Consider the following 23,921-nt stretch of genomic DNA (forward strand, 5'->3'; position numbering starts at 1 on the left):
AGAGAAATCAAGGATAATTGGTGAAAGACATTTGACATCAGGAGTAAAGGTGTTAACCATCCTGAATTACAGGCATGAAAGGGATGTGGTGGTTTGATGGGTCATTTCTATTTTTCATGTGACCATTACTCAAGTTTTATAGAGGATTTTAGACATTTTGTAATGCAGAATATCAATAGCTTAACAATGAAGTGTATTGAACAAATTAGAATAACAACAAGCAAAACGATTTACAACCCTGACTTTAAAATAGCACCTAGCCCAGTTGGCAGTGAGGTAAAATGTCAGAAAATCCTAACCAGCCATTGACACTGGAAAGAAACTGGAGTACCCCTTAAGGGACTTGGCAAGATGAAGGAGTTCAGTTGTTTCTAATTGTACCTGGGAAGAAGAGTTTTTCTAGGAATAGCAGGGCGTGTTGGCTCTGGCACAAACTGCCTCTTGGGCTGTGAGCTCATAATGTGGGGTGACTGTCTTGTCAGGACCACTCATGCTAAGGGGTCTAGATGTGGTTACTGAGCTCTGAAGGCCTTCAAGGTTGAGCCGGGCATCATGTTATGTGTTCTGGTTAGAATTTTGCATCATTGTATAGTTAAAGAGTACCAGGGCCAGCCCATGAACATATGGTTCTGACGTGGTTGTTTCCATACTAATCTCCACATTTTATTTGCTGCCATTGTGGAATGACCAAGATTGAGCTACATCTGAAGTGAGTTCAAAGGAAAGGGACTGAAGGACACCAGGAGCTACAACTAAAATCATAGCTTCACATGCCTTCTATTGATGACATTCAAAATTACACAATAGGATACCTTTGTTATTTAAATAAACTAGTATTGAAATTTAGAAAAAATGCTTTTCACCCCCACCAAATCATATTTAGATTTACAGAAACATATTAATGTGTACAAATAACTAGTAATTTGTGAAACTGCATCAGTTGATAGAACAGAACCTTTATGACTATTGTACTAATATGTCACAAATTATACAGATTGAGCAACAGCTCAAGTTTCTTGGGGTGAAGACCCAGCATCGCTGAATCTCCAAGCATTCACCTCAGTGCTGACATGGTTTCACCCAAACATCCTCCATCAGAAGAGAGGTTTTACATGTTCCTCCCCTTTCGATACTGCATCATACTCTTGGAAAAGGAACAATTCCATTTTTGTACCATTTTACTTATGCTCATGATTCTTATATTAGTCTAATTACATTGTGTAGGCTAAGGTGAAATTCTATGAATTGAATTTCTAGATCCCAGAATTTATATGGATTGTACAATAAGCCTTTTTGGCAGAAAGCCACACCTCTGGTTGAAAACATTTTCTGGAACAATGTTGAGTGTGGCAGATCCTGGCTGGCAGGACCCGTGTATGTTGTGGCTGCTAGAGAACAAATACACACAGACAACAGAAGTTCTATGAAGAAAAAGGGATGGAATGGCCCACTATCTGAGAGAGAGAGGGTGAGAGGGCCAGAGAGCCCCAGTCCCTGCCTGGACAAGCTTTTATTGCTTTTCTGGGTACATTACATGGAAGGTAGTCCTCATTAACTATGCACATGTTCACTGCAGGGGATTACCTTTCACAGATAACAAATGAATGTTGCCTATTACTTCAAAGAGAAGGATGTTGTAGATCACTCTCCATACTTGGGAGGTTTAGCTCAGATTTGAGGAAGTTGCAGTAAGCACTTGCTGCCTCAATTCGGGGTGAGGAAGTTTTAGCAAAAGCAAGTCTCATAGTGGTGCAGGTACAATGCAGGCCTGATTCTCCATGGGAAAGCCTCTCCATGGGCATGGTCCTCTGTGCCCCTCGATCCCCACTGATTTTCCATGTGAGTGCTGATCTACATTTCCATGCCATGCCAAGCGGTTCCCTACAGTTGAGTAGTTAAGACCAGCTGCCAATGAAACCACAGTGCTCCTAATTGTCAGATTACAGTGTAAACCTTCTCATCAAATTAAAATTTCTTCGTGAACAGGACCAGGTCTCCTTTCTTTTCTATATTTTCTATAGCACCTATGACAGCGCTGTTGCATGAGTACCATTTGGTGAGTGGTAGTTGGAAAAAGATCATTCTTTCTGCCTCAAAGAAAACACCTCCAATAATATAATTTGCAGAATCATTAAAAATTATGCTAAATGATATTCATACTGATATTTAAAATGTTGACTTCTCTCTGGCATGTTTAAAATGCATTTCAATTTTAAACATTAGAATGGTGTAGAAGACAAATAGTTCACAAAGGGATGTGATCCTCAAGATACTGAACTCTAAACCAAGGTGACTCCCTCTCCAAGGGACTTCATGGTGTCCCTTGCCAGGAAAGCAGTCACCTGGGGGCTTCTGGTCAAGATGGTTATGTGGGCAGATATGGCTTGCCTCTTCACACAACCACATCAAAATTACCATAAAAATATAGAACAACTGTCAGTCACAAACTATACAGGACCGTTCCAAGTGGTGTGGGGAATGCAGCCCAGCCCCTACTTGGAAAGGCCAGTGGGGAGCAAGGTTGGTACACAGGACACACACTCATGGATAGGTTTTCTCATGAGGAATCAGGCCTGCATTGTACCTAGGCTGCTATGAGGCTTGCTTTTGCTAAAGCTCCCTCACCCTGGACTGAGGCAAGAAATGTTTTCTGCGTATCTTTAACTTCCTAAAGTCTGTGCTAAACCTCCCAAGTATGAAGTGTAATCAGTTCAACCACTTTTCCTCTTGACCTGCAACATCCTTCTCTTTGAAGTAATTAGCAACATTCTTTCCTTTGTTATCTGTAAAGGGTAATCATCTACAGCCAACCTGTGCCTAGTAAATGAGGACCATTCTCGATATAATGTACCCAGAAAAGCAATAAAAGCTTGTTCAGGCAGGGGTCAGGGCCTTCTCTCTCACTTAGAGAGTGGCCATGCCATCCCTTTCTCTTCACAGGATTTCTGTAGTCTGTGTGAATTTGTTCATCCCAGACACAAAATATGGATCCCGGGGCCTGAGGTCCACATCAAGAAACATCAGAAATCAAGTAGAATGGAAGTGTGAAGGCTACAGAATGGAAGAAACCACATGTATCCAGACTGTAGCAAAGGTGTGGTTGTGGAATGGGCAGGCCCCACATCCACATGGATACACTTCAGGAGGAGTATCTTTGGACGCTGAGTCCCAGACCCACACCAGGTCCCCAGTCCAGTATTTCAGTGCTAGGAAGGTAAGTCCCCACAACTTCTGGCTGCAAAAACCAGCAGGGAATGAGTTGGGGCAAGAGGCTGCTGGAGCCCTAAGCAGTCCTGTTTGGGGAAGTGGACTCACCTACTCAGATTCACTCCCTCTGAGCTCCAGCACCTGGGTGGCAGCTTGAAGAGCATCAGTGATATACAGGGAGAGACTGAAGTGTCTGGCATTGGGGCAAATAGAGGCCATTATTCCTTTGCTGAGCCCTCCTTCAAATAGAGCCGGTGGGCTAGTGCTGTATCTGTGACTCTGTGAGTGCTGTATCTGTAGCTGTCTAATACTGTGTGACCCACCTTGGAGAAACACAGAGACTACCCCACCCAACTGATGAGCCCACCCAGGCTGCTTTTCCATAGAATGGCTCATCTTGGCTTCTAAATCATTTCAAAAAAACAACAGAGAGTTTCAGTGAGCCTTAGGGAGCCAGAATACAGTTACAGCTTGGCTTCACCTAGGAATCTCCAAGCCCTGCACAAATAGCAGGCATCTCAGATTGCTTTACAGCTCAGGCAGGGTGCCCCTGGCAAAACACAGGTGGGGCCTGACCTTGGCCTGCACCATCTGGGAAACCCCAGGGCCAGTACACCCAGTGGATAGCTAAAGACCATGGCAGAGCACCACCACCCTGTCCCTACATAGCTGATCCTCTACAGAGGGTGGAGGTTGGTGGTCAGTGGTCACAGTCAGTCCTGAAGCTGACTGGCCTGGATAAATCCCTCCATTGATCTGCCAACAGCAATCAAGGCTCAACTACAAGAGGAGGGTGTACTCAACCCACACAAAGGGGGCACCTTGCGTACACAGCTTGGGTGATAGGGGAGGCTGTGCCACTGGACCCTACAGGGCACCTACTGCATTAGTCCACACTACCAAGACATGGAGTCAAGTAACTCTACCTAATACATAGAAATAAACATGGGGGGCCTGCCAAAAGGAGACAATGAAACATGACTGACATGAAGAACCAGGTCAACACTCCAGGAAAAGAGCTAAACAAAATAGAGATAAACAATCCATCAGCTGTAGAGTTGAAAACACTAATTATAAGGATGCTCGAGGAATCCAGGGAGGACCTCAGCAGCAGAAAAAAGATCCAGTTAAAGATGAAGGACACACTAATTGAAAAAAAGAACAAGTTCTGGTCACCAAACAACAGTAGAGTGGATGAAGCCAATAATCAAATCAATGACTTGGAAACAAAAAGCAACCAATGAGAACAACAAGAAGAAAAAACAATCCAAAAAAGTGAGGATAGTATATACAGTCTCTGGGACAACTTTTTTTTTACTCATTTATTTTTATTTGTTTGTTTGTTTATTTATGTTCAAGTACAGTTGTCTTCATTTCCCCTCTGAACCACCCTCCCCCTCCCCACCAACCCCACCTTCCACCCTTAATCCTACCCCTGTCTCACTTTGTTCATAGGTCTTTTACACATGTTCCTTGACAACCCTTCTCCCTTTTTCTCACATTATATGCCTCCCTCCCTCTCTGGTTACTGTCAGTTTGTTCTTTATGTCAATATCTCTGGTTACGATTTGCTTCTTTGTTTTTTTGATTAGGTACCACTTATAGGTGAAATCATGTGATATTTGTCTTTCACCACCTGGCTTGTTTCACTTAGCATAATGGTCTCCAGTTCCATCCATGCTGTTGCAAAGGGTAGGAGCTTCTTCATTCTTTCTGATGCATAGTATTTCATTGTGTAAAAGTACCATCGTTTCTTGATCCACTCATTTACTCATAGGCATGTAGACTGCTTCCAACATTTGGCTATTGTTAATTGTGCTACTATGAACATTGGAGTGCATAGGTTCTTTTGAATTGGTGTTTCAGGATTCTTAGGGTACAATCTCAGTAGCTGAAGAAATTCCATATTGTTTTCCACAGTAGCTGCACCAGTCTACATTCCCACCAGCTGTACTAGGGTTCCCTTTTCTCCACAACTTCGCAAGTATTTGTTGTTTGTTAATTTGGTTATGATGACCATTCTGATTGGTGTGAAGTGGTATCTATTGTGGTTTTAATTTGCATCTCTCTGATGACTAGTGATGCTGAGCATCCTTTTGTATGTCTCTGGGCCCTCTGTATGTCCTCCTTGGAGAAATGTCTGTTCAAGTCCTGTGCTCATTTTAAATTGGGTTGTTTGTATTCCTGGAGTGGAGTCATGTGAGTTCTTTATATATTTTGGTGACCATACCCTTGTATGAGATATTAATGGCAAATATATTTTCCATATGGTTGGTTCCCTTTTCATTTTGCTGGTGTTTTCTTTAGCTGTGCAGAAGTGACGCAACTTTAAGAGGTCCAACATTTGCCTCAATAGGGGTGCCCGAAGGAGAAGAGAAAGAGCGAGAAGTTGGAAATCTATGTGCAAACAGGTGAAAGAAAACTTCCCTAATTTGGTGAAGGAAATAGACACACAAGTCCAAGAAGCACAGAGAGCCCCAATTATGATGGATACAAAGAGGCCCACTCCAAGACACATCATTATTCAAAGGGCAAAGATTAAAGATGAAGAGAGACTCTTAAAAGCAAGAGAAAAGAAGTTACCAGAAGGCTGCCATATTGGAGGGGGATAGGGCTGCCATATTGGAGGGGACTAAGAAGTACAAATGGGTAGTTACAGAATAGTCATGGGTATGTAAAGTACAGTATAGCAATGGGGTAGCTGAAGAACTTATATACATGACCCATAGACATGAATAATGGTGGAGTGATTGCCTGAGGGAGTAGGGGGCACTGAGTGGAGGGGGGAAAAAGGGAAGAAATCAGGACAACAATAATAGCATAATCAACAAAATATAATTAAAAAAAGAACACCCCACAACACACAAGCAATTCAGAAAGCATTTAGTACACAGAAATCTATGTAACCAGGCCAGAATGAGAACTCTAACCACAATCCCATGCTGAGGAACTCTCTCATCTCAAATTCTTGCTTCTAGCTGAGTGTTGCCTATTGACTAATTCCTACAGAATCCCAGAGTGGTTCAAAGAACCCAGATGGTGGGACAGAGGGCTTGTCATCTTGCACACCAGAGACTTATCCAGTTTCAGGCTCATCAGCCTGCCAGTAACTCATTTCCTTTCACCAGCTAAACATTTCACATGGCTGATGCTTTGAGAGGGAGAGAACAGGAAGAATTCCGAAAACAAAGATCTGTTAGCAGTTGCTGGGAAATTCCTGCAATCCCTGCCACAGAGTCAGCCTGCCACAAGCAGCTGTGAACCTAGCCTGGGCCCCTCTGGGCCATATCAGGGTACAAGTTGTCCCAGCAAAGTAGCCCCAAACTGTAACTGAACACAGGTCAGGAAGAAGTGACTCTGAAGGAGGAAGGTGACAAAGTGGATAAGGAGGTATAATCAAGTTGGGCTGCTGTGTATTGGGATGGGGTAACCTGAGTGGAGCTTTGCTCTTACAGCTGAGAAAACATTGGTAGAAATGATTCAGCACCAATGGGTTTAATTCTAGGATTACTGATTCACTGGGGTCAAAGGGTAGCCTGCAAATAATAATTAAATAATTCAAATTAAAATAATTCCTGCAAATTAAATAATTCCATGGGGGAATTATTACTAGGGTGGATATTTGAATTCCATGGACAATATGGTGGCCAGGAAGGAAATTAAGAATATATATTGAGAATGTTCCTTTGCAATCTACCCATTCATAAGTCCTGACTGCATACCTCACCATATGCAAGGCAATATGCAGAACCCTGGAAGTAAACTGATGACAAGATCAGGCATGGTTCCTGTTCATAGGTAGATAACCATCTAGTGGGGACAGACCAACAATAAGGTAGGAGGGAAATGCCATGTGCTGAGTGCTCTGATGGGGTGGGAGACACAGGGTGCTACAGGAGCACAGGACAGTGGTACCTAAGCCAGCTGTAAGGACATGGAATTACTTTCCATATGAGGAAACAGCTAAGCTAACACCTGGACCCCTTTGTGACTATGGCCCCAAACTTCACCCTTCTCCTGGCTTTAGGACTACAGTAGGCTTCATGAGTAGAAAAGTACAATGTGGGTGAATGGAAAAGCCCAGCTCCACATGGACAGATAAAAAATAAATCTATTTGCCCCTTGTTTAGAAGTCATTCAGAACTCCTAAGATATTCATTTCCATTGCTTATCTTCAGCCAGAGGTGGCCAACACCATGTTCCCAGTACTCCCCCTTGTACCTGGATGGCACAGGTATGGCTCTAGACTTGGTTGTGGTGGCAACCACATGAAGCTTTTGGTTAGGTTACTACAAACCTGCAGATGTCCTGTCACCTCCACATGCACATTCCTTCGAGGCTGTCATCCCACCTGGGCAGCTGGCCTATGGAAGCCAAGGGAGGCAGTCTGGATGCCCATTGACATCTCTGGTCATGGACATGTAATACCCAGCAAAGGCATCACCAAAATTTTTTTAGCATCAGAAATAGAAGGCAAGTCAGATGGCAACTTACGGAGAGAGAAGAAAAACTGAGACCCAAAGTGGAGAGGCAGAGCCAGGACTCACAAGCCTGTGTTCAACTTCAGCAGCTGAGCTTGTCGAGAGCCCCCCTAGTTTCTACCACCCTACTTCTCCGAGTTCCACAGAGAAGTGAAGATGGGTATCCTTCAGGACTTGGTAGAGCTGATCTTTGGAGGCCCTGTCCCAGGACTTGCTGAAGTTGAATAGCATCCTCATCTTGTCTGGTATGGTGGGCTCAGCCCGTACCCTCTCACACTGCTTCTCACGCAGCACCTGTCCACACAGCTTGTCCAGGACTCAGGCCACCAGCTCTTCCTGATGCCGGTCCACAAAGTGCGGCAAAACTGGAGCATCTGGGGGTGAAGGTGAGGCAGACAACAAATAAAGAAGAGCTTCCATCACATCCTCTCCCTGTGATTCCCCGCCTCCATCTCCTCACTCCCCTTGTCTGCATCCCTGGCTCCTCTCTACCCACCCACCCATTGAGGCATGGACCACCAGAAAGCCACCTCTTCCCTTCCTCATGTCAACTTCCAGCGTAGCATTCTGCTCAGCTAAGAGTGGGGGTGGGTTCATGATAGAGGCATATAGGTATTTCTGTGGAAGGTGTCAGGGCCACAATAAGCAGTAATAGAAGGATGGAAAAGGACTCTGCTCTGAGGCACATGCCACTCTCCAATGCCTGATTCCTTGTAAAATCTGCATGAAAATGTTTCTTCCATTCTTTCCTTCCTTTTTTCCAAGAGCAGATAGTACACCCCAGAACTACCATGTTTTCTGTGGTCTCCAACAGCTGCTACTGACCTGTATGGCATGCAGGGACCAGAGTAGCTTAAGGTCTGAGGTCTCCTGGAGGAAAACAGACAGGAAGAAGGTTTTGTAACAGTGGTAGTCATTAACACAAATGAGAAGCCTTGAAACTGCAACACATGTCTCACTTCTGAGATCCTTGGATTCTTAGAACAAACTGCAGACTATTCTAATAAAATTTAGAGAAAAAGTTGTAGTTGAATCCACTTCTCATGCATGTAGGGATACTGAATCTCAGATGCTACGAAGCTATGGTCATAGACGTGTGTGTATTGTGTGTGGTGTGTGTGTGTGTGTGTGAAAGAGAAAGAGAGAGAGAGATTATTTCACTTGAACACTGTAGACATGGTTAAATTCAGTCTTGGCCTAAATGGAACCCTGGTGGAGAAGTAATCAAGTTCTTCGTAGATACTTTCAACTATGAGATCTCCTTTTCTTAGAGGAAGTCTACCTCCTTGTTTGTATTTGGCCTTCACATTGTTTGTTCCGGATTTTGTGTCAGAATCAAGAATCAACATCAAGAAAATCTTACCACTTGGGTGTAATGGGTGAATTTCACTGGGAAAAAACAACAACAACAACAAAATAACAAATGAAGGTATCAAACAAAAACTTGCATAAGGAGAGGAAGGGGGAGTCCACAGCAGTTCATATGGACATGGCCTGAGAGTTTAGGCCCACCCAAGTCAAGTGTGAGCAGACAGTCTGGGGGGTGAGCTCAAGCACAGGGGAGCTCTGGCTGTGGTGCTGGGAGCACCGGGTCCGTGTGAACGGAGGGAGGGGGAGTTCCACATCCTCCATGCTGACTGGATGCTCTTAGGGTCCTTCCTGACTCAGTCCTTCCTGACTCATCCTTCTGTCCATCTACTGGAGAATGCCACTGAAAAGGCAAAGAAGTTAAAACCCAAAATATAAAAGAAATGATGAAAACACTAGAGATGTTCAACTTGCAAAGGAGGAGACTGAAGAGAGGCCATGTTCACAGTCTTCAAGTATCTGGAGGGCTTTCCCATGGGGATGGAGACAGAGCCCTCTGCCTCTGGAGGGAAAAGGTGGCTTAATAAGAGGAAAAATAACAGTACCATTACTATATACAAGGACTACTTCATGAGATATGTGCATAATCATATTATTTAATCTTTCCTACAGTCAGACCACTAGGCATTGTGTTCTTATTTTATAAATAAAACTGAGTCTCCCTGACTGGCGTAGCTCAGTGGATTGAGCGCGGGCTGCAAACCAAAGTGTCACAGGTTTGATTCGCAGTCAGGGTACATGCCTGGGTTGCAGGCCATGACCCCCAGCAACCACACATTGATGTTTCTCTCTCTCTCTCTCTCTCTCCCTCCCTCCCACCCTCCCTCCCTTCCCTTTCTAAAAATAAATAAATAAATCTTAAAAAAAAAAGAAACCTGAGTCTCAAAGTTAAGCAATTTTCCCAAGATCACCCAGCAAGTAAGTGTCAGAGTGAGATTCAGCCAAGGTCTGATGCCGGTGCTGGTTAGGCCTCCACCTGTGATTGTGCCCAAGCTGAGACTAAGCAAACCCATTCCCTTTCTTCACAATGGGAAAACTGTTGTAGCAGCTCAGGAGGCAGACCCACCTCGTTTCAATAGTGGAAAAGGGCTGGTTGTCTATAAAAGACTTGTTAGAGGAATTTGGTTCTTGGGGGTATTGGTGCTAGTTTAAGAGACTAACGTTTCATCCATTCCTGAAAATTCATTACTGGATCCCCTCTTACCTATGTTGGAAATATCTGAATGATCCAGGTTAGATCATCTGCTATTGCCAAAACTAGCTAATTTACATAATTGTATAATCATCTAGTTTTTATTCTTCATCTCACATCCAATCTGTCATGAAAAACTTTGTCAAAGGCCTTGTGTCAAAATCCGTTAACACAGGGCACTGTGGAGGCTCCATGGGACATGGAAGACAGAATGGAGCTTAAGGTCTGAATAACTTGAGGTCTGATTTGTAACTTGGAAAATTCACATAACTTCTCTGGACTATATGTTTAATTAGCAAATTGTATTAATATAAACACACATGCACACACACACACTCTAACTATCTTCCTGAACTCTTGAACCTTTCCTGGCTTTACCTGGTTTCACCACAGCCTTCCATACCAAAGTCCCATCTTTCTTGTCTCTCATGGACAGCATGATCTCTAATCTCAAATGGCCAACGTAGAACTCAGAGAAGAGCTGGGCTTCCCCAGGGCTCCCATAGCAGAGCTCCAGTTCCTGTAGGAGAAGATACCATGAGAGAAGCCACCATTCATCCTGCAAGTGAAGTCTCTTCCCACCTGACACCTTCTTGGTCCTACTCAGCCCCATGAGCACCCTTGGATGGTCTGTACTAAAATTAATTGCCACATCAGGCTCTGCTCTTTTCCTCCTTTCCCACAAATTCTGACCCAGAAGAAAGAGGACACAGCTGGGTGCCCCATGGATGAGTTAGGACTCAGTGTAGGGCTCACATGTCCTAAACCAGATCCTTTTTCCTCCACCTCCCCCAGCATGACCCCCAATTCTCATTTCTCCAGTCCATAGCCTGTCTTCTGAATGGATCCTGAGCTTGACCCACTTTGAACCAAGACAAAACTTATATCCTTGCCCTTTTCTAAATCCCATTCAAGACAGACTTGATTTCCAACTGTCTTCCAAAGATGCCCCCTTCCCAGTTTCCCACACCATTAAATGACACTACCAGCCACTGAGCACTCATGTTCCAGATTTGGGCATCCTCCCTAACCCCTACCTTTCTCTCCCATACACCAAGTCCTGTTGGCTTTACTTCCTACCTGTCCCTGAATCCATCAACTTACCTTCATCTGCACTGCTGCCTCCCTAGTCAAGCCTCCATCAGCTCCTGCCTGCCCTGTAGCAATAGCCTTTTGACTTGTCATTCTGTTTTCACTCCTAACTTCTTACCACCCATTCTTACCCAGCAGCCAGAGGCATCTCCATGAAACTAAATCAACTCTCACATTACAAGTCAGACCCTCTAAGACATTGTCATTGCACTTGGAACAGAATCCAAACTCCACACCAGGGACAAATGGTCGATGGGTCCCAGGAAACCTCTGTCTGTTGTGTGACCCCATCCACCTCCTCTCTTTGCTGCAGTCATTGAGCTCTGCCACACTGACCTCCAATTTGTCACTTGGAGGTGTCAAGGGTGCCTGACCCTCTCTACTTCTGTTCCTGTACAGCTCTGTCACAGATGTCCCCCTACCAGAACCCTTCTTGTCTCTCAGGTCTCAGCTCAGATGGGGCCTCCTCAGAGAAACCTCCACAGACCACTCACATGGCCTGGTATGTTTTCCCACACACTTTATGTTTGTGGTCTCTATTTCTTTAATTATTTATATAGGTCTCAACCCACCAGGGTGTCATCATCCCAAGAGCAGGGCCTTCTCTGTCTTGTTCAGTCCCAAGTGGGCCAGTACGTAGCTGGCAGTGGATAAATGGTGAATGACTGAGTCATGTCTCTCCTCCTTTGTTAAAATCTAACACAGTAGGAAAATGTAGGGTATTCATCCTTGGATTCATGTGTCCCCATTGAAGGACACACATCACTCCCTCCTGACCACTGCACATACACTCCATCTGCCATCCCTACTTAGGAGAGTTTGAGGACTCGTCTGAGAACAGAAGGGAAAAGATTGACCCTGGTTCCACTACAGACTGTCCTTCAGTGGACACTCTGACCCTGAACAGCATAGTCTGGGTTGTGGTGAAAATGGGGATATCACGGCTGAGTGTCCAGTGTCCAGACTGCTTCTGCCTATGGTGAGAAGGGGAGACCGAGAGAGGACAAAGGCAGCCCCTGAGGTCCAGGAGCTGGTCTGATGCTCACAGCTGGACCTTAGTGTTGTTACAAATGCATCTGTGCTGCCACCTCAGCTGTGCTGTCCTCCTGTTGGACACACACAATCTCCAAGTGTCCCTTTTAGACGGAGTGCTGGGCAGCCCACAAATACCAAACACCATCCCACCCCTCTGCACTTGTGACTGCTGCTTCATAAATTATGGTTTGTGTTGGCTGAGTCTGTCCTCCTCAGAGACAAAGTCACTGAGGTTCCCAACGACCGAATTTCTCTGCCCTCTGACAACAGCAGACTAAGAGCATACTTCCATTTCCTTGGATCTTCTCCCAGGTTACCCAGCCATGTCCCAAATCACAAATAGGTTCTTTCTGAGACCCTGTCCTGAGAGGCCCACGATTCCCATTGGTGTGTGTTCTCAGGCTGCAATGAGAATGGACCTGGTTTCTTCACTATGGGTGTGTTCCTGGTGCTTGTACTTGGAGAGCATCAACTCTCTGGAGTCCAACCTTTCTCAGTCCCCCTAAGTCCACCCTGTTCTTGTCCCTGTCCTGAATGTGACCCTCACTCCTACCAGCTGTCTTTCTCCCAATCTTTGAAGCCTTCCTTCTCACCCCAAATCCCACTTGCTGTCAGCCATACCCCAGCTGGCCCTGTCCTGGGAAAGCCCTGAGACCTGCCCCAGAGCTATTTCCAAGCATGGTCTCTGACCTCAGGGAGGGGGAACATCGGGCCTGCTCACCTGAGGGATTATTTCCATCTCCTGTGAAGCAGACACGGTGTATTGGGAGCCCACATAGAGCGAGCTCAGGGGAGGCGGCTTGTGTAGTCGCACAAATTGGAACTTTTTTTCCTTATCATCTATGGCCTGAGGAGCACAGAGAACAGTGATCAGGGAGGATGGTCTGGATTTGGCTCAGAGATTCTGCCCTGTGGAATCCTGTCTGAGCAAAGTGAGATGGTGCTTCCACAAGTTTCTGTGTACGGAGGAGGCTATACCTTCCATGGCATATTGATGCCCTGCTTATCGGCACCCTCTCCCCTGGCTGCATAGGGAGAGACCCACAGTTTGCCTATGCTATGTGCAGGGCCAGATTATGGCAAGGCTAGAAAAGAAGTGAGGATAGAAGAAGGGAACAGTTCTGGGTATGGAACCCTCCCATCCTCTGACCCTGGAGAGAGGCTGATGAAGTGTGAGTGACGACTGATGAGTGATGTGTCCATGGTGAGTGAGGGAGCAGTGAACCTGGCTGAGGGAGGCCTTAGGGACCCAGCACACCATGACTGAACAGGGGCAGGATTCCTCATCTCTTTCAAGGTACCTGCTTGTAAGAGCCCAATCCTTATGCCCAGCTGACCCATCTAGGGGGGCTGTGTGGGTGCCTGTCGTGTCTCTGTCAGCCCACCCTGGCCTGGCCCTTCTGGTTTGGTGCTACCTTGCGAATGGAGCAGTCATTGGGAATCAGGTAGAGGTGGAAGGTCACTTCCTCATGCTGGAGGTGATGGTAGAGCAGTACATTGGAGGTGATGGGAATGGGCAGGACAGCGTGGACAATTCTCAGTAGAACTCCGATGGGGGAGAAGCTGGGGTTCTCCAGGACTGCATAGTGTGGCTCCACCCTGGCTGGCTTCTCCAGGACTATCCCCTCTTCTTTCATGTGTGCCACTTGGAACCAGGATTTGTCCACATTTTTTCCTGTGAAAGAATGGATTTGAGGGGTGAGGATTTAGGGCCCTCACTGAGTCAGGATTGACTGGGGCAGTGGGATACCCAGGTATTGGCTCAGTGGCCTTTCTCAGAGACCTAACAGAGAAGGCAGCATGTCTGTGCCTGGGGCCTTTAAGGCCTGCAGTCAACAGGTTCTGTATAGCTGGAGCCCTGCAGGAATCCCCTCAAGCTAACTCTGTACACAGCCTCTGGCCCTGGAGCTGGGAAAGGTGTTGATCCCATGGTTCCCTGTGTTGGGGTGGATTCTGTATCTGTAAAGAATGTAGGTAGATGTGAGTATAGAACAGACAACAAGGCAGAGGAAGGGACAGTAGAAAATGGAGTGCCCAGGGGTAGTGTACATTTGTGGAGTGTTTGTCACCCATCACTGAGATTCTTCTTTTGGAGAAGAACCTCATCCACCATCATTGTGTGGGTCTTGGCAAAATACAAGCTGGGCCTCCCACTCAGGAAGCTGCACACCCTGGAGGTCATGACACAGGCTTGTGACCAAGAACTGACCAATTGTATGCTCCTTAGTTGGACTTTGATCTACAGGTGGTGATGCAGAGATGAAAGAACAGAGATTCTTTCAGCAGCCAAAGTGGGGCCAAGAGTCCAGCAGCCACCATGTTGGGAGGTCCTGCAGTGGCTGTGTCTGCAGCAGAGCTCTCTCAATTTTTTAGTTCAGACCTTGCTGTGCTCTTGATTTCTCAGTATTCCTTAAGACTTCTTACCTAGTCTGTAGCTGCTCAATAATCTTTCCATACATTCATTTTGTGTCTAAATCATCCAGTACTGGTTCCTTTGACTGCAACCAAGATCTCTGACCAGTGCACCAGGTGCAAATGTTGATACCACAAGAGAGAGCTCGAGGGATGAAAGCTGGTAGTAGGAGAGTCACTGGCCCAGGTGTCAGGGATCTGGGCTCCATCCCTGCATTGCCTGGCAACTGCTGCAATGCAGGAGGTTTCTGGGCAACTGAGGGACATCCAGCAAGGCTGAAAAGGTCCTTAGATGATATGGACACCTATCAGCTCATGGCTGATTTAATTGCAGGAGGAGAAATGGAGACCACTACTCAAGTTTTCTATTAACTGCTTTTTTTGTGTGAAAAATAATACCAAAGTGGTGCACACCACATGTTGAAATGAAGAAACATTTACCTCTCATCTCTCCAAGCAGTGCAACTATCATTACCATCTTTCCCTGTTTCATTATTTGTTCTCTGCAGCGGCACCTCTTCATGTCTCCATTATAGCAAGGAGCTTTGTCTCTGGTCTTCCCCACGCTGGTTTGAAATGTCACAAGCCCCTGCAGACCTGTCTAAGGCCTGTAGCCCATGATCCCTGCTAGCGATGCAGCATCCCTGGTTCACTGCTCCCTTCTTGTTTCAGTGTTGAAGTTGCTTCCACCTGTTCACCATGATAAACAGTCTCATGATGCACATGTTTCTGCAGAGAATCTATTTCACTTGGGTTAGCACCTTGGAATTGATAAGTCCCAGGAAAGCAAAAAGTGTGTGAAAGGATATGACTTTTCAATAACTTCCCATGTTTTGCCAAATTGCTTCTCTAAGAGGTGGTGTACTTGGCACTGACATGGTGACACTCAGTGGATGAGGTCACCAGATCTCCACAGAACAGGAATGTCCTCAGGTGTCAGATAGGGAGACTGAAACCTGTGGAGTTGTGTGCATTTCCCAAGGTCACAAGCCAGCCAGAGCCCTGGGGTGGGAGCCCTGCACTCTGACCACTGTCCCCTCAGCCCCGGCAGACACTCTGTGCCTCACTAATTTTGGCTGAATTCTGGAAGGTGCTGTGTGTGCATCCAACTGGCGTTGCTGCGATGACCAACTGTGAAGCTTGCCTGGGACTGAGAGGGTTAAGAACTTTACATAGGAGCTCACCAAAGAAGTTTTAAAAAGTCAACCAGTGCCCAATTCCTAAATGAAGCCACTGTTAGGCCCTGAGGTCTTCATTTCCAGGAAAACAGCAGCTTTGGCCCAGACAGCAGGTGACAGGGAAACCTAGAAAGGGCTTGATTTCCTGGCTGGGCCTGGCTCATGAGCTACAGTGAGACTCTGTGCATTTTTGTGCAGTATCCTGATAAAACAAGCCCTGTCTGGTTACACAGTGAGATCCAGAACACAGCCAAGAGAAAGTTGGAGGACATGGGCTTGGGCAGCCCTGGGGTGGGTGTGGGTGGAGCTGTTTTTCCTGGTGGTCATATACCTGGATTAGAGTCCCAACTCTGGTCCAGCATCTTCATCTCTCTGAGCTTCAATTTCCTCATAGGTATAATGTGGGAAACCATAGCACCTAACTCACTATGTCATTATAAAAATCTAGGTCATATGACTGTATTTGGAGCTACCTTGTTGTAGCAATTTGTTTCTGACAATTATGTTCCTGATATCACAGTAATTGTCCAGAGTTGTAATCATGAACCATGACTCAGGGGTCTCAAAGAAACTGCCATTACCTGATGAATCTACTCCTGTCCTGATGTGGCCCTCAGGACATATCTCAAAAGCTTAGGCTAGATTCCTTGTCTTGGACAGTTTCCTCTTCCTTGGACAAATCTCATTTCTCAGGCCAAGAAGGTGGTATAGGACTGACCAGAGCAATTCTAGGGTGTCCTCATCACAGGCTGAGGCCAGCTCACTCATGCCCGAGACAGTGGTATAACTGGAAGGCTGGGAGCAGGAGCTGAGGCACATTTGTCTTCTCAGGCCCTGTTGTTATGTTCTGGCTCCAGGCCTTACACACAGGTGGTCTGTCCTCCTGGAACACCCTGGTGTGAGCAGGGAGTGGTGGTGTAGCCCTGAGCATGGCAAGCCAAGAGCAGACTAAGTTCTCTCCTTGATGGTCAGAGCTGAACATAATGACTCCAGTGGGCAAGCCCCTGTCTCCTGACAGAGCCCTTGGGCCAAGGTCTCACTTTGCAGAAGGAGAAGGATGTTTGTTGTGGTGGCTTATTCATCAGTCTATAGATGGTCAGGTGGGAGGAAGTTACCTGTCTCAGCTTGTTGTCAGAGCCCTCAGCACTTGCTCCTCAAGTTTCCCCTGTGAATGGGCCTCTACAGTGCCTGAGCTACCTTGTGCCTCCCTCCCCACTGTTTACTCCCAAACCTTCCCCAGTTAACTTTCCCTAGTGATGCTGTCTGTCAAGCCAGACACCCTCGGACCTTCGAGTCTCTCCCCTGGGGACTGGCCTCTGCTCCTCCTGAGGGGCAGCTGGAATTGATGACTAGAACTTGTGGCCTCAACAGAAGAGCCTCCCTTGGGTCTGGGCAGACCTTTGCTTTTTTATTTCTATTTATTTTTTTATTTTTCTAAATTTATTTACTTTAAAAGAGAGAGAGAGAGAGAGAGAGAGAGAGAGATCAAGTTGTTGTTCCACTTACTTATGTATTCATTGGTTATCTCTTATATTATGTTAACTGACCGTGGATCAAACCTGCAGCCAGGGCATAGCAGGATGATGCTCTAACCAACTGACCTAAGCAGACAGGTTGGTTCTTTGTTTTTTTAGTTTTCTCATTCTATTGTTTCTTTCTACTAGTTTGTAATTTATACTCATTACATATGTATATATTTTTTGACTGAGGAACCTAGTATTTTAATGTGAGTACTTAATGTCTAAAGTAAATCAATGCCTGTACATAGTAGTGATACTAAATATATATATGACTATTGGAATGGAACTATAAATTAATATATCAATCTATACATCATGTACTGCTTGACTACAGGGATGCATTCTGAGAAATACATATTTTGGCAATTTTGTAATTTTGGAAACATCATGGAGTACATGTACACAAACCTTGATGGTATAGTCTACTACACAGCTAGGTTTTAGGGAATGCCTCCCTGGTATATGTGGTCTGTCACTGACAAACTGCCATTATGTGGTGCATGACTGCAAATAAAATATTAAAAATATATCTCCCTGAATTACCTAAATAAACTATGCACACTCTGATTTCTCTTCAGAAAGCACAAATCTTTCACCTTTTATTAAATAAACTATGCATATCATAAACTGATATATGCTATAGCATGAACTGTTTAATAAATCATTCTATCATAATTCAATAAAGTTCCTATCTGAGTCCTGATTGACAGGGGAACTGCATCAGGTCCTTCTCACTGTGTCACTAAGTTGACAGGCATGAGGCGTCTGGCAGCCAGCACTGGCTGGCTGTGCATCTGATGTCTCTCATGGCCTGGACTGGACAGCCTGAGCCGCAGCTCCTGCCCCCAACACTGCTCCTGCTGCCCATGGGCTCAGACTCTGCTGCCCACCCTGGGGGAGGAGCAGAGATGCTGCCTCACCCACCCTGTCTGTGCTGGCACCGGCGCAGACTCCGTTCTGTGCCTCTGTGGGCAACACCGCGCAATGTTGTCAGGTCACTTGTGGTCTCAAGAAACTGGAGGATTCCTCTTTCCTGATGAGTCCACAAGTATTTCAGCACTTTAACCAGGAGGGCAGGGGTAGTGCTGCCTTCATCTCCTTGTGAAAGACACTAGGACCTTCGGGTGCTTCAGCACTCTTACTTGCTGTTGGTGTTGGCTTTTAGTTCTCTCTCTTTTTAAATGCCCCCCACATCAGATGATCTTATTGTTGGTTTATTACCCAGCCTTTGGTTTGTTAGATTTACCCAGATGTACTTCAGTGTATTTGCTAATCATTTCATCTTGTGTCTCATAGCTTCCACGTGGGATCATTTTTTTTATTGAGGTATATCATGTAGAATTTCCTTCAGTGAAAATTTGCTTGTGAAAAGCGATCTTGATTTTAGTGTTGTAAATGTCTTTTACCCTCTTTTTTTAAAAAAAAATTTTCTGTGCTTGTAATTCTTCATTGACAGTTATTTTTCTCAGTACTTTGATGATATCATTCTATTATTTTCTGCCTTCTATTGTTGTTGTTCCAAATAGTTTGTCATCCTAATTGTAGCACCTTGCTTAACAGTCTTTCTGGCTGCTGTTAAATCCTGCCCTTAGGTGTTTGTATTCTGTCAATTAACATCAGTGGATCTAGTGCTGATTTCTCTCTTTCTCTCGCTTTGGATTTTTGTGATTTTTCTTTCTCAGAAATCACATCTTTCAGCACCTGTAGAAATCTTAGTAATTTTCTCTTAGAACAGTACTTCTTCTCCATTCTCTCTATAATATCCTTCTGGAATTCTGATTATATTTATATTAGATCTCACTGTAGCTTCCATGTAACTTAATCTTTTCTTATTGATACTTTATCATATTTCTGTCAATTTAGCCTGTTTTCAAACTTGATTTATCATTTTTAATGGTTTTTGCTTCTTGCTCATATTTTGTAGATTGTTTTTTTAAACATAAGAATCATACTTATTTTGCGTTCTCCTTTTGAGCATTTAAATGTGTGAAGTGTTTATTGGACTCCTATCCAGTACCTGAGGTTTCTGTTGTTTCTCACTTATGATGCCTTGTTCACTGTTTATGAGGTTTTCTCTGAGAGCTTTAATTTCTCGGGAAGTTTAGGAAGTCTTTGTAGGTGCTAGGGAGGAATAACCCTTTGTGACTAGATCTCCTAATGGGATACCCGTTTTGCGGCTGGAGCTTTGAAATGGAGTCTGGTGAAGCTGTTTCTTCTCTCCGACTGTGGCAGTACCAATGGCTTCCCATTTGTTGAGATCCTCCAGGGACCCCATCCTCTCTTGTTTGTTTATTTAGCTTTACTTTGTAAATAGTCTTGTCTTTGGAAAGTCTTTGAAAGTCTCAACTAAGTATGTCGTATGTTTTCTGCTGGGACTCTAGTGATACAATCTATGCAAAGAAAACTTAGTAAATGCTGATTATCATTGTAATTAAGGAGACTACTTTCTTTTTGATTTTAAAAATTGTAAATAGTTGAATTTTATTGCATTTTTCATTACCATTTATACACCTTCTACTCTCTTCTACCTCCACCCACCTTCCTACTGTCTGTGAAGAGGTTACTTTCTTTTTTTTTTCTTTTTTTTTCTTTTAATCATTGTTCAAGTACAGTTTTCTCCCCCCTACTCCCATTCCAGCCCACCCACCCAACCCTCCCCCCTTCCCCCCATAACCCCCACCCCTAGTTTTTGTCCATGTGTCCTCCAAATTTGTTCCTGTAATCCCTACCCATTCCCCCCTAGAATTCCCTCTTCTCTCCCTTCTGGCCACTGTCAGGCTATCCCCTATTTCAGTGTCTTTGGTTATATTTTGCTAGTTTTTTGTTTTGTTTTGTTTTGTTGTTTAGATTCCTGTTAAAGGTGATATCAGGTGGTATTTGTCTTTCACTGCCTGGCTTGTTTCACTTAGCATAATGCTTTCCAGCTCCATCCATGCTGTTGCAAAGGGTATGAGCTCCTTCTTTCTTTCTGCTGCATAGAATTCCATTGTGTAAATGTACCATAGTTTTTTGATCCATTCATTTACTGATGGGCATCTAGGTTGCTTCCAGCACCTAGCTATTGTAAATTGTGCTGCTATGAACATCGGGGTGCAAAGGTTCTTTTGTATTGGTGTTTTAGTGTTCTTAGGATAGAGTCCCAGCAATGGAATTGCTGGGTCATAAGGCAGATCCATTTTTAGTTTTCTGAGGAAGTTCCAAACTGCTTTCCATAGTGGTTGTACCAGTCTGCAGTCCCACCAACAGTGCACTAGGGACCCCTTTCTCCACATCCTCTCTAACACTTGTTGTTTGTTGCTTTGTTTATGATGGCCATTCTGACTGGTGTGAAGTGGTATCTCATTGTGGTTTTAATCTGCATCTCTCTGATGGCTAGCGATATTGAGCATCGCTTCATGTATCTTTGGATTTTCTGTATGTCCTCCTTGGAGAAGTGTCTGTTCAAGTCCTTTGCCCAGAGATTACTTTCTATTCAGGTAAAATTTCAAGTAATTTAGGCAAAAATAATTATGATGCTTGGGGATGAAATATTTCAAAAAAGATGTGCCCAGAGTAGCATGGAATGAGAGAGAAAGCTGTCTGAACTTCTATAACCCTCCCTCAGCCTAATAAAGACACAAGCTCCAACCTTCAGGATATTGCCAAGTGAAGCCATTTGAAGCTCATTCTCACCACCATCACCTTCCCTCCACACCCTTGCTTGCTCACCTTGGAGATCTATAAAGTGAGGGAGGTACACAGCAGCCACAGCTCCTTGTTCGGCCTTGATGTCAAACAGAGGCCCTGCCACCATCCAGCTGTGCTGTGGGACAATCTGGTCCAGGAACTGTCTCCAGGCACAGAATTCAATCTCAACGGTCACTGGCCTCCTCACCACAAAGTGGAGACCCATGTTGGGCCAGTGGTAGGAACCAGCCATGGGGAAGCAAACTCTGGGAGAACAGGGAGAGGTAGGCAGTGAATTACTCACTCTACACAACCTCACTGAGTACTTACTGAATGGCCAGCCCTGTGCACGGCCCAGTGTGTCCAGGAGAGTGGCCATGAGCTCAGAAACCATCATCAGAGGGATGTGGGTTTGAGTCCTGGCCCCTCTGCTCTCTACTGTGGATACCTGAGCAAATCATTGATGTCCCTCATCTCCTGGAGTTGTGAGTGATAAAATGGGTGCTTACAACGAGTATGTGCTGGGGCGGTGTTAGCTATTCCTCTAATGGTGATGGGAGTGATAATAATATAATAATAAAATAGGAAAAGTTTATTGTTTCTAAAGGGCATATTTTTCAATTATTAAAGCAATTTATATGGTGATATAAATGATACACATTGGAGCATAAATAAACACTCTACAGAGATTGTACACTTCAGGTATAGAGTGGGTCCCTGGGATGTCAGCTTCTGTGTGTAAGTTGGGGGTAATATTGTCACCCAGCTGAAATCATGTCTGTCACAGTGAATGCCACTGTGTTATCTGAGAGATGGGGACTAAGATTATAGATGTTTATTACCTATGACTGGGAACCCTTGGGAGGCAGGCCAGGGTTCCTTGTTACTAGTATACTTTACACATAGTGGATATTTATATAAAAAGAACATATAGCTAGAATGAGATTTAAATGAGGTTTATGAGACATAGCAAACAAATACAATGAAGGGACTTTGTTTGGACCCTGATTAGAACAGACCACCTGCAAGGACACATCTTGGACAACTGAGCAGATCTGAATACAGACTGGGTGTTAGATGATAGGGAAATAACTTGTAAACATTGTCAGATATGATAATGGTGTTGTGGTTATGGAAGAAAAGTGTATCATAAAAAATATTTAAGGAAAAAATCACCCAATAACTTATATTTAAAATGCTAGAAGAACAAAATGGGAAAAAGTGAATAGTTTAAAGAAATATGGTAAAATGGTTGTTGGAGATGAGTAATTGGTAAGTGGAACTTTTTTGGATTGTATTTTTGTGTTTGTTTGCAACCGTTCATAATAAAACCTCCTTTTCCATAATAAAATCACCAACTAAGTCTGCTGGGCAATGGGAGGGGACCCAATGGCCATGAGGGGATGTGGAGTGTCTGTTGGGATCTAGTGTGGGGAAGGTGGGGGTTGAGGTAGACTATCTTGGCAGAGTTAAGTCCTCTCACTCACCGGTATAGACTCCTGTCTTTGTCAACCACCTCTGGAGCCACAGGTCCTTTTGGGCCCCAGAAGTCATCTTCGGTCCCTGCAGGCTTCACTGGTAGGTCACCCAGAGGTTCAGGAGAAGACAGACAGAAGGATTCCACCTGTTCTATGTGAGGGGAGCTCTCCTCTGGAACAGCAGGGTGGTGGTCAGCTTTAGGTTCTCCTGTCTGGCCTCCCCCACCCACCTGTCTCGCCCATGGAAGGCCCTTCCCAAGGTGGGTTTGCCTGGACCTTGGCAGGCAGTGTGTCTGGAGCCTGTGTCCCTGCTCCTGGGGCTGCCTGCCTGCTGTCTGAGGAGGCTCAATTCTGCTGCCCTCTGACCACACCTTGCCACCTCCCCCTTCCCACTGGTCCAGAGGTATTGCTATTACCAGCACCCACTGGGAAGGTAGCTTGTGAAAGAAACATGGGTATAAAATGGATGGCCAGGGATGAAGAGGGCAGTCCCAGGCCTCAGAAGCCCAGCGTGGGCCTTGGGAGACCGGGCCCTGGTCAGAGTCTGAGACATGCCAGTGATGCCTGGACAGGAGGGGCCTCAGTTCCTGAGGCTGGGAGAGAGGGAAGCAGAGATCTTGCAAGGTTTGCATAAGGTCGGGCTGTCCTGGGAACATTTTGCTCTGTCCCACACTAGAGGAAGGGGAATGGAGGAGATGACCTTCCATATTCCCCCACCCCTTGTCCCAGTTAGTGATGCTCCCAGCCTGTCCCCGTCACAGTACCTGATTCTGGTGTCTGCCATTTGAGTGGGGGTGTATCTTCACATATCTGCCCTCTACGTGGAACCACTTTAGGGACCTCTGGTCTTTTCCTCCTGAACCCAAAGATATTCATTTTCCTTGAGCTCTCAGAGGAAGCTGCATCAGTGTACTGGGAATGAAAAACACTCTTGGGATAATCCAGATCCAGGAATCCTGTAGTTATTTGACTTCTTCTTATATTGGTTTTCCAAAAACTTCTCAATCCACCAGTAGCCCGTGTCTGTAGATTAACTTCAAGCTGAGGATTCTTCTCTTTCAGGTCCCTCAGTATCTTTTTCACTTCCTCACTCAACTTGGTTTCATCTAGGCTGCAAGCACAAAGGAAGCCTGGTTATCCTGGGACCCCACATGACATCATGGTCCTCAGAGCCCAGAATCATGGAATCTTCCACTTCTCACAGGAATTTGTTATAGGTTGGGTTCCCTGAAATCAGGTTCTTAGGTGAAAAATAGTGTTAGGAGATTTATTAGGTGTGCCCCTGGGTCACC

At 45.1% G+C, this 23,921-nt stretch overlaps 2 protein-coding genes across 2 annotated transcripts in view; both read right to left on the reverse strand.

The window, feature by feature from the left end:
- LOC114515350 (NACHT, LRR and PYD domains-containing protein 1-like) overlaps positions 1–23,921 on the reverse strand; it is a 123,712-nt gene that overhangs the window by 61,684 nt on the left and 38,107 nt on the right. Inside the window, exon 3 of the mRNA XM_036033205.1 lies at positions 12,198–12,214. The gene's annotated coding sequence lies outside the window, so the exon portion shown is untranslated. The remainder of the gene's footprint in view (positions 1–12,197; positions 12,215–23,921) is intronic.
- On the reverse strand, positions 8,007–21,397 carry LOC114515352 (NACHT, LRR and PYD domains-containing protein 1a-like). Its single transcript, XM_036034512.1, has 5 exons — positions 21,194–21,397; positions 13,791–14,050; positions 13,097–13,222; positions 10,627–10,768; positions 8,007–8,062 (listed from the first exon to the last, which is right to left on the reverse strand). The coding sequence occupies exons 1-5, from the start codon at positions 21,375–21,377 to the stop codon at positions 8,007–8,009; spliced, it is 768 nt and encodes a 255-aa protein (XP_035890405.1). The 5' UTR covers positions 21,378–21,397.

This window comes from Phyllostomus discolor, chromosome 8 (genome assembly GCF_004126475.2).
Source record: "Phyllostomus discolor isolate MPI-MPIP mPhyDis1 chromosome 8, mPhyDis1.pri.v3, whole genome shotgun sequence".
Classification (NCBI taxonomy): Eukaryota; Metazoa; Chordata; class Mammalia; order Chiroptera; family Phyllostomidae; genus Phyllostomus; species Phyllostomus discolor.

What these genes read in the sequence shown, in the direction of transcription:
- LOC114515352 (XM_036034512.1), bottom strand. Translation starts at nt 21,377, where the DNA reads ATGGGTCTCCACTTTGTGGTGAGGAGGCCAGTGACCGTTGAGATTGAA. An exon ending in TCACTTTATAGATCTCCAAG is followed by an intron (nt 14,051 to 21,193) that starts GTGAGCAAGCAA and finishes ATTCTTTCACAG; the next exon opens with GAAAAAATGTGGACAAATCC. An exon ending in AGATGGAAATAATCCCTCAG is followed by an intron (nt 10,769 to 13,096) that starts GTGAGCAGGCCC and finishes CTTCTCCTACAG; the next exon opens with GAACTGGAGCTCTGCTATGG.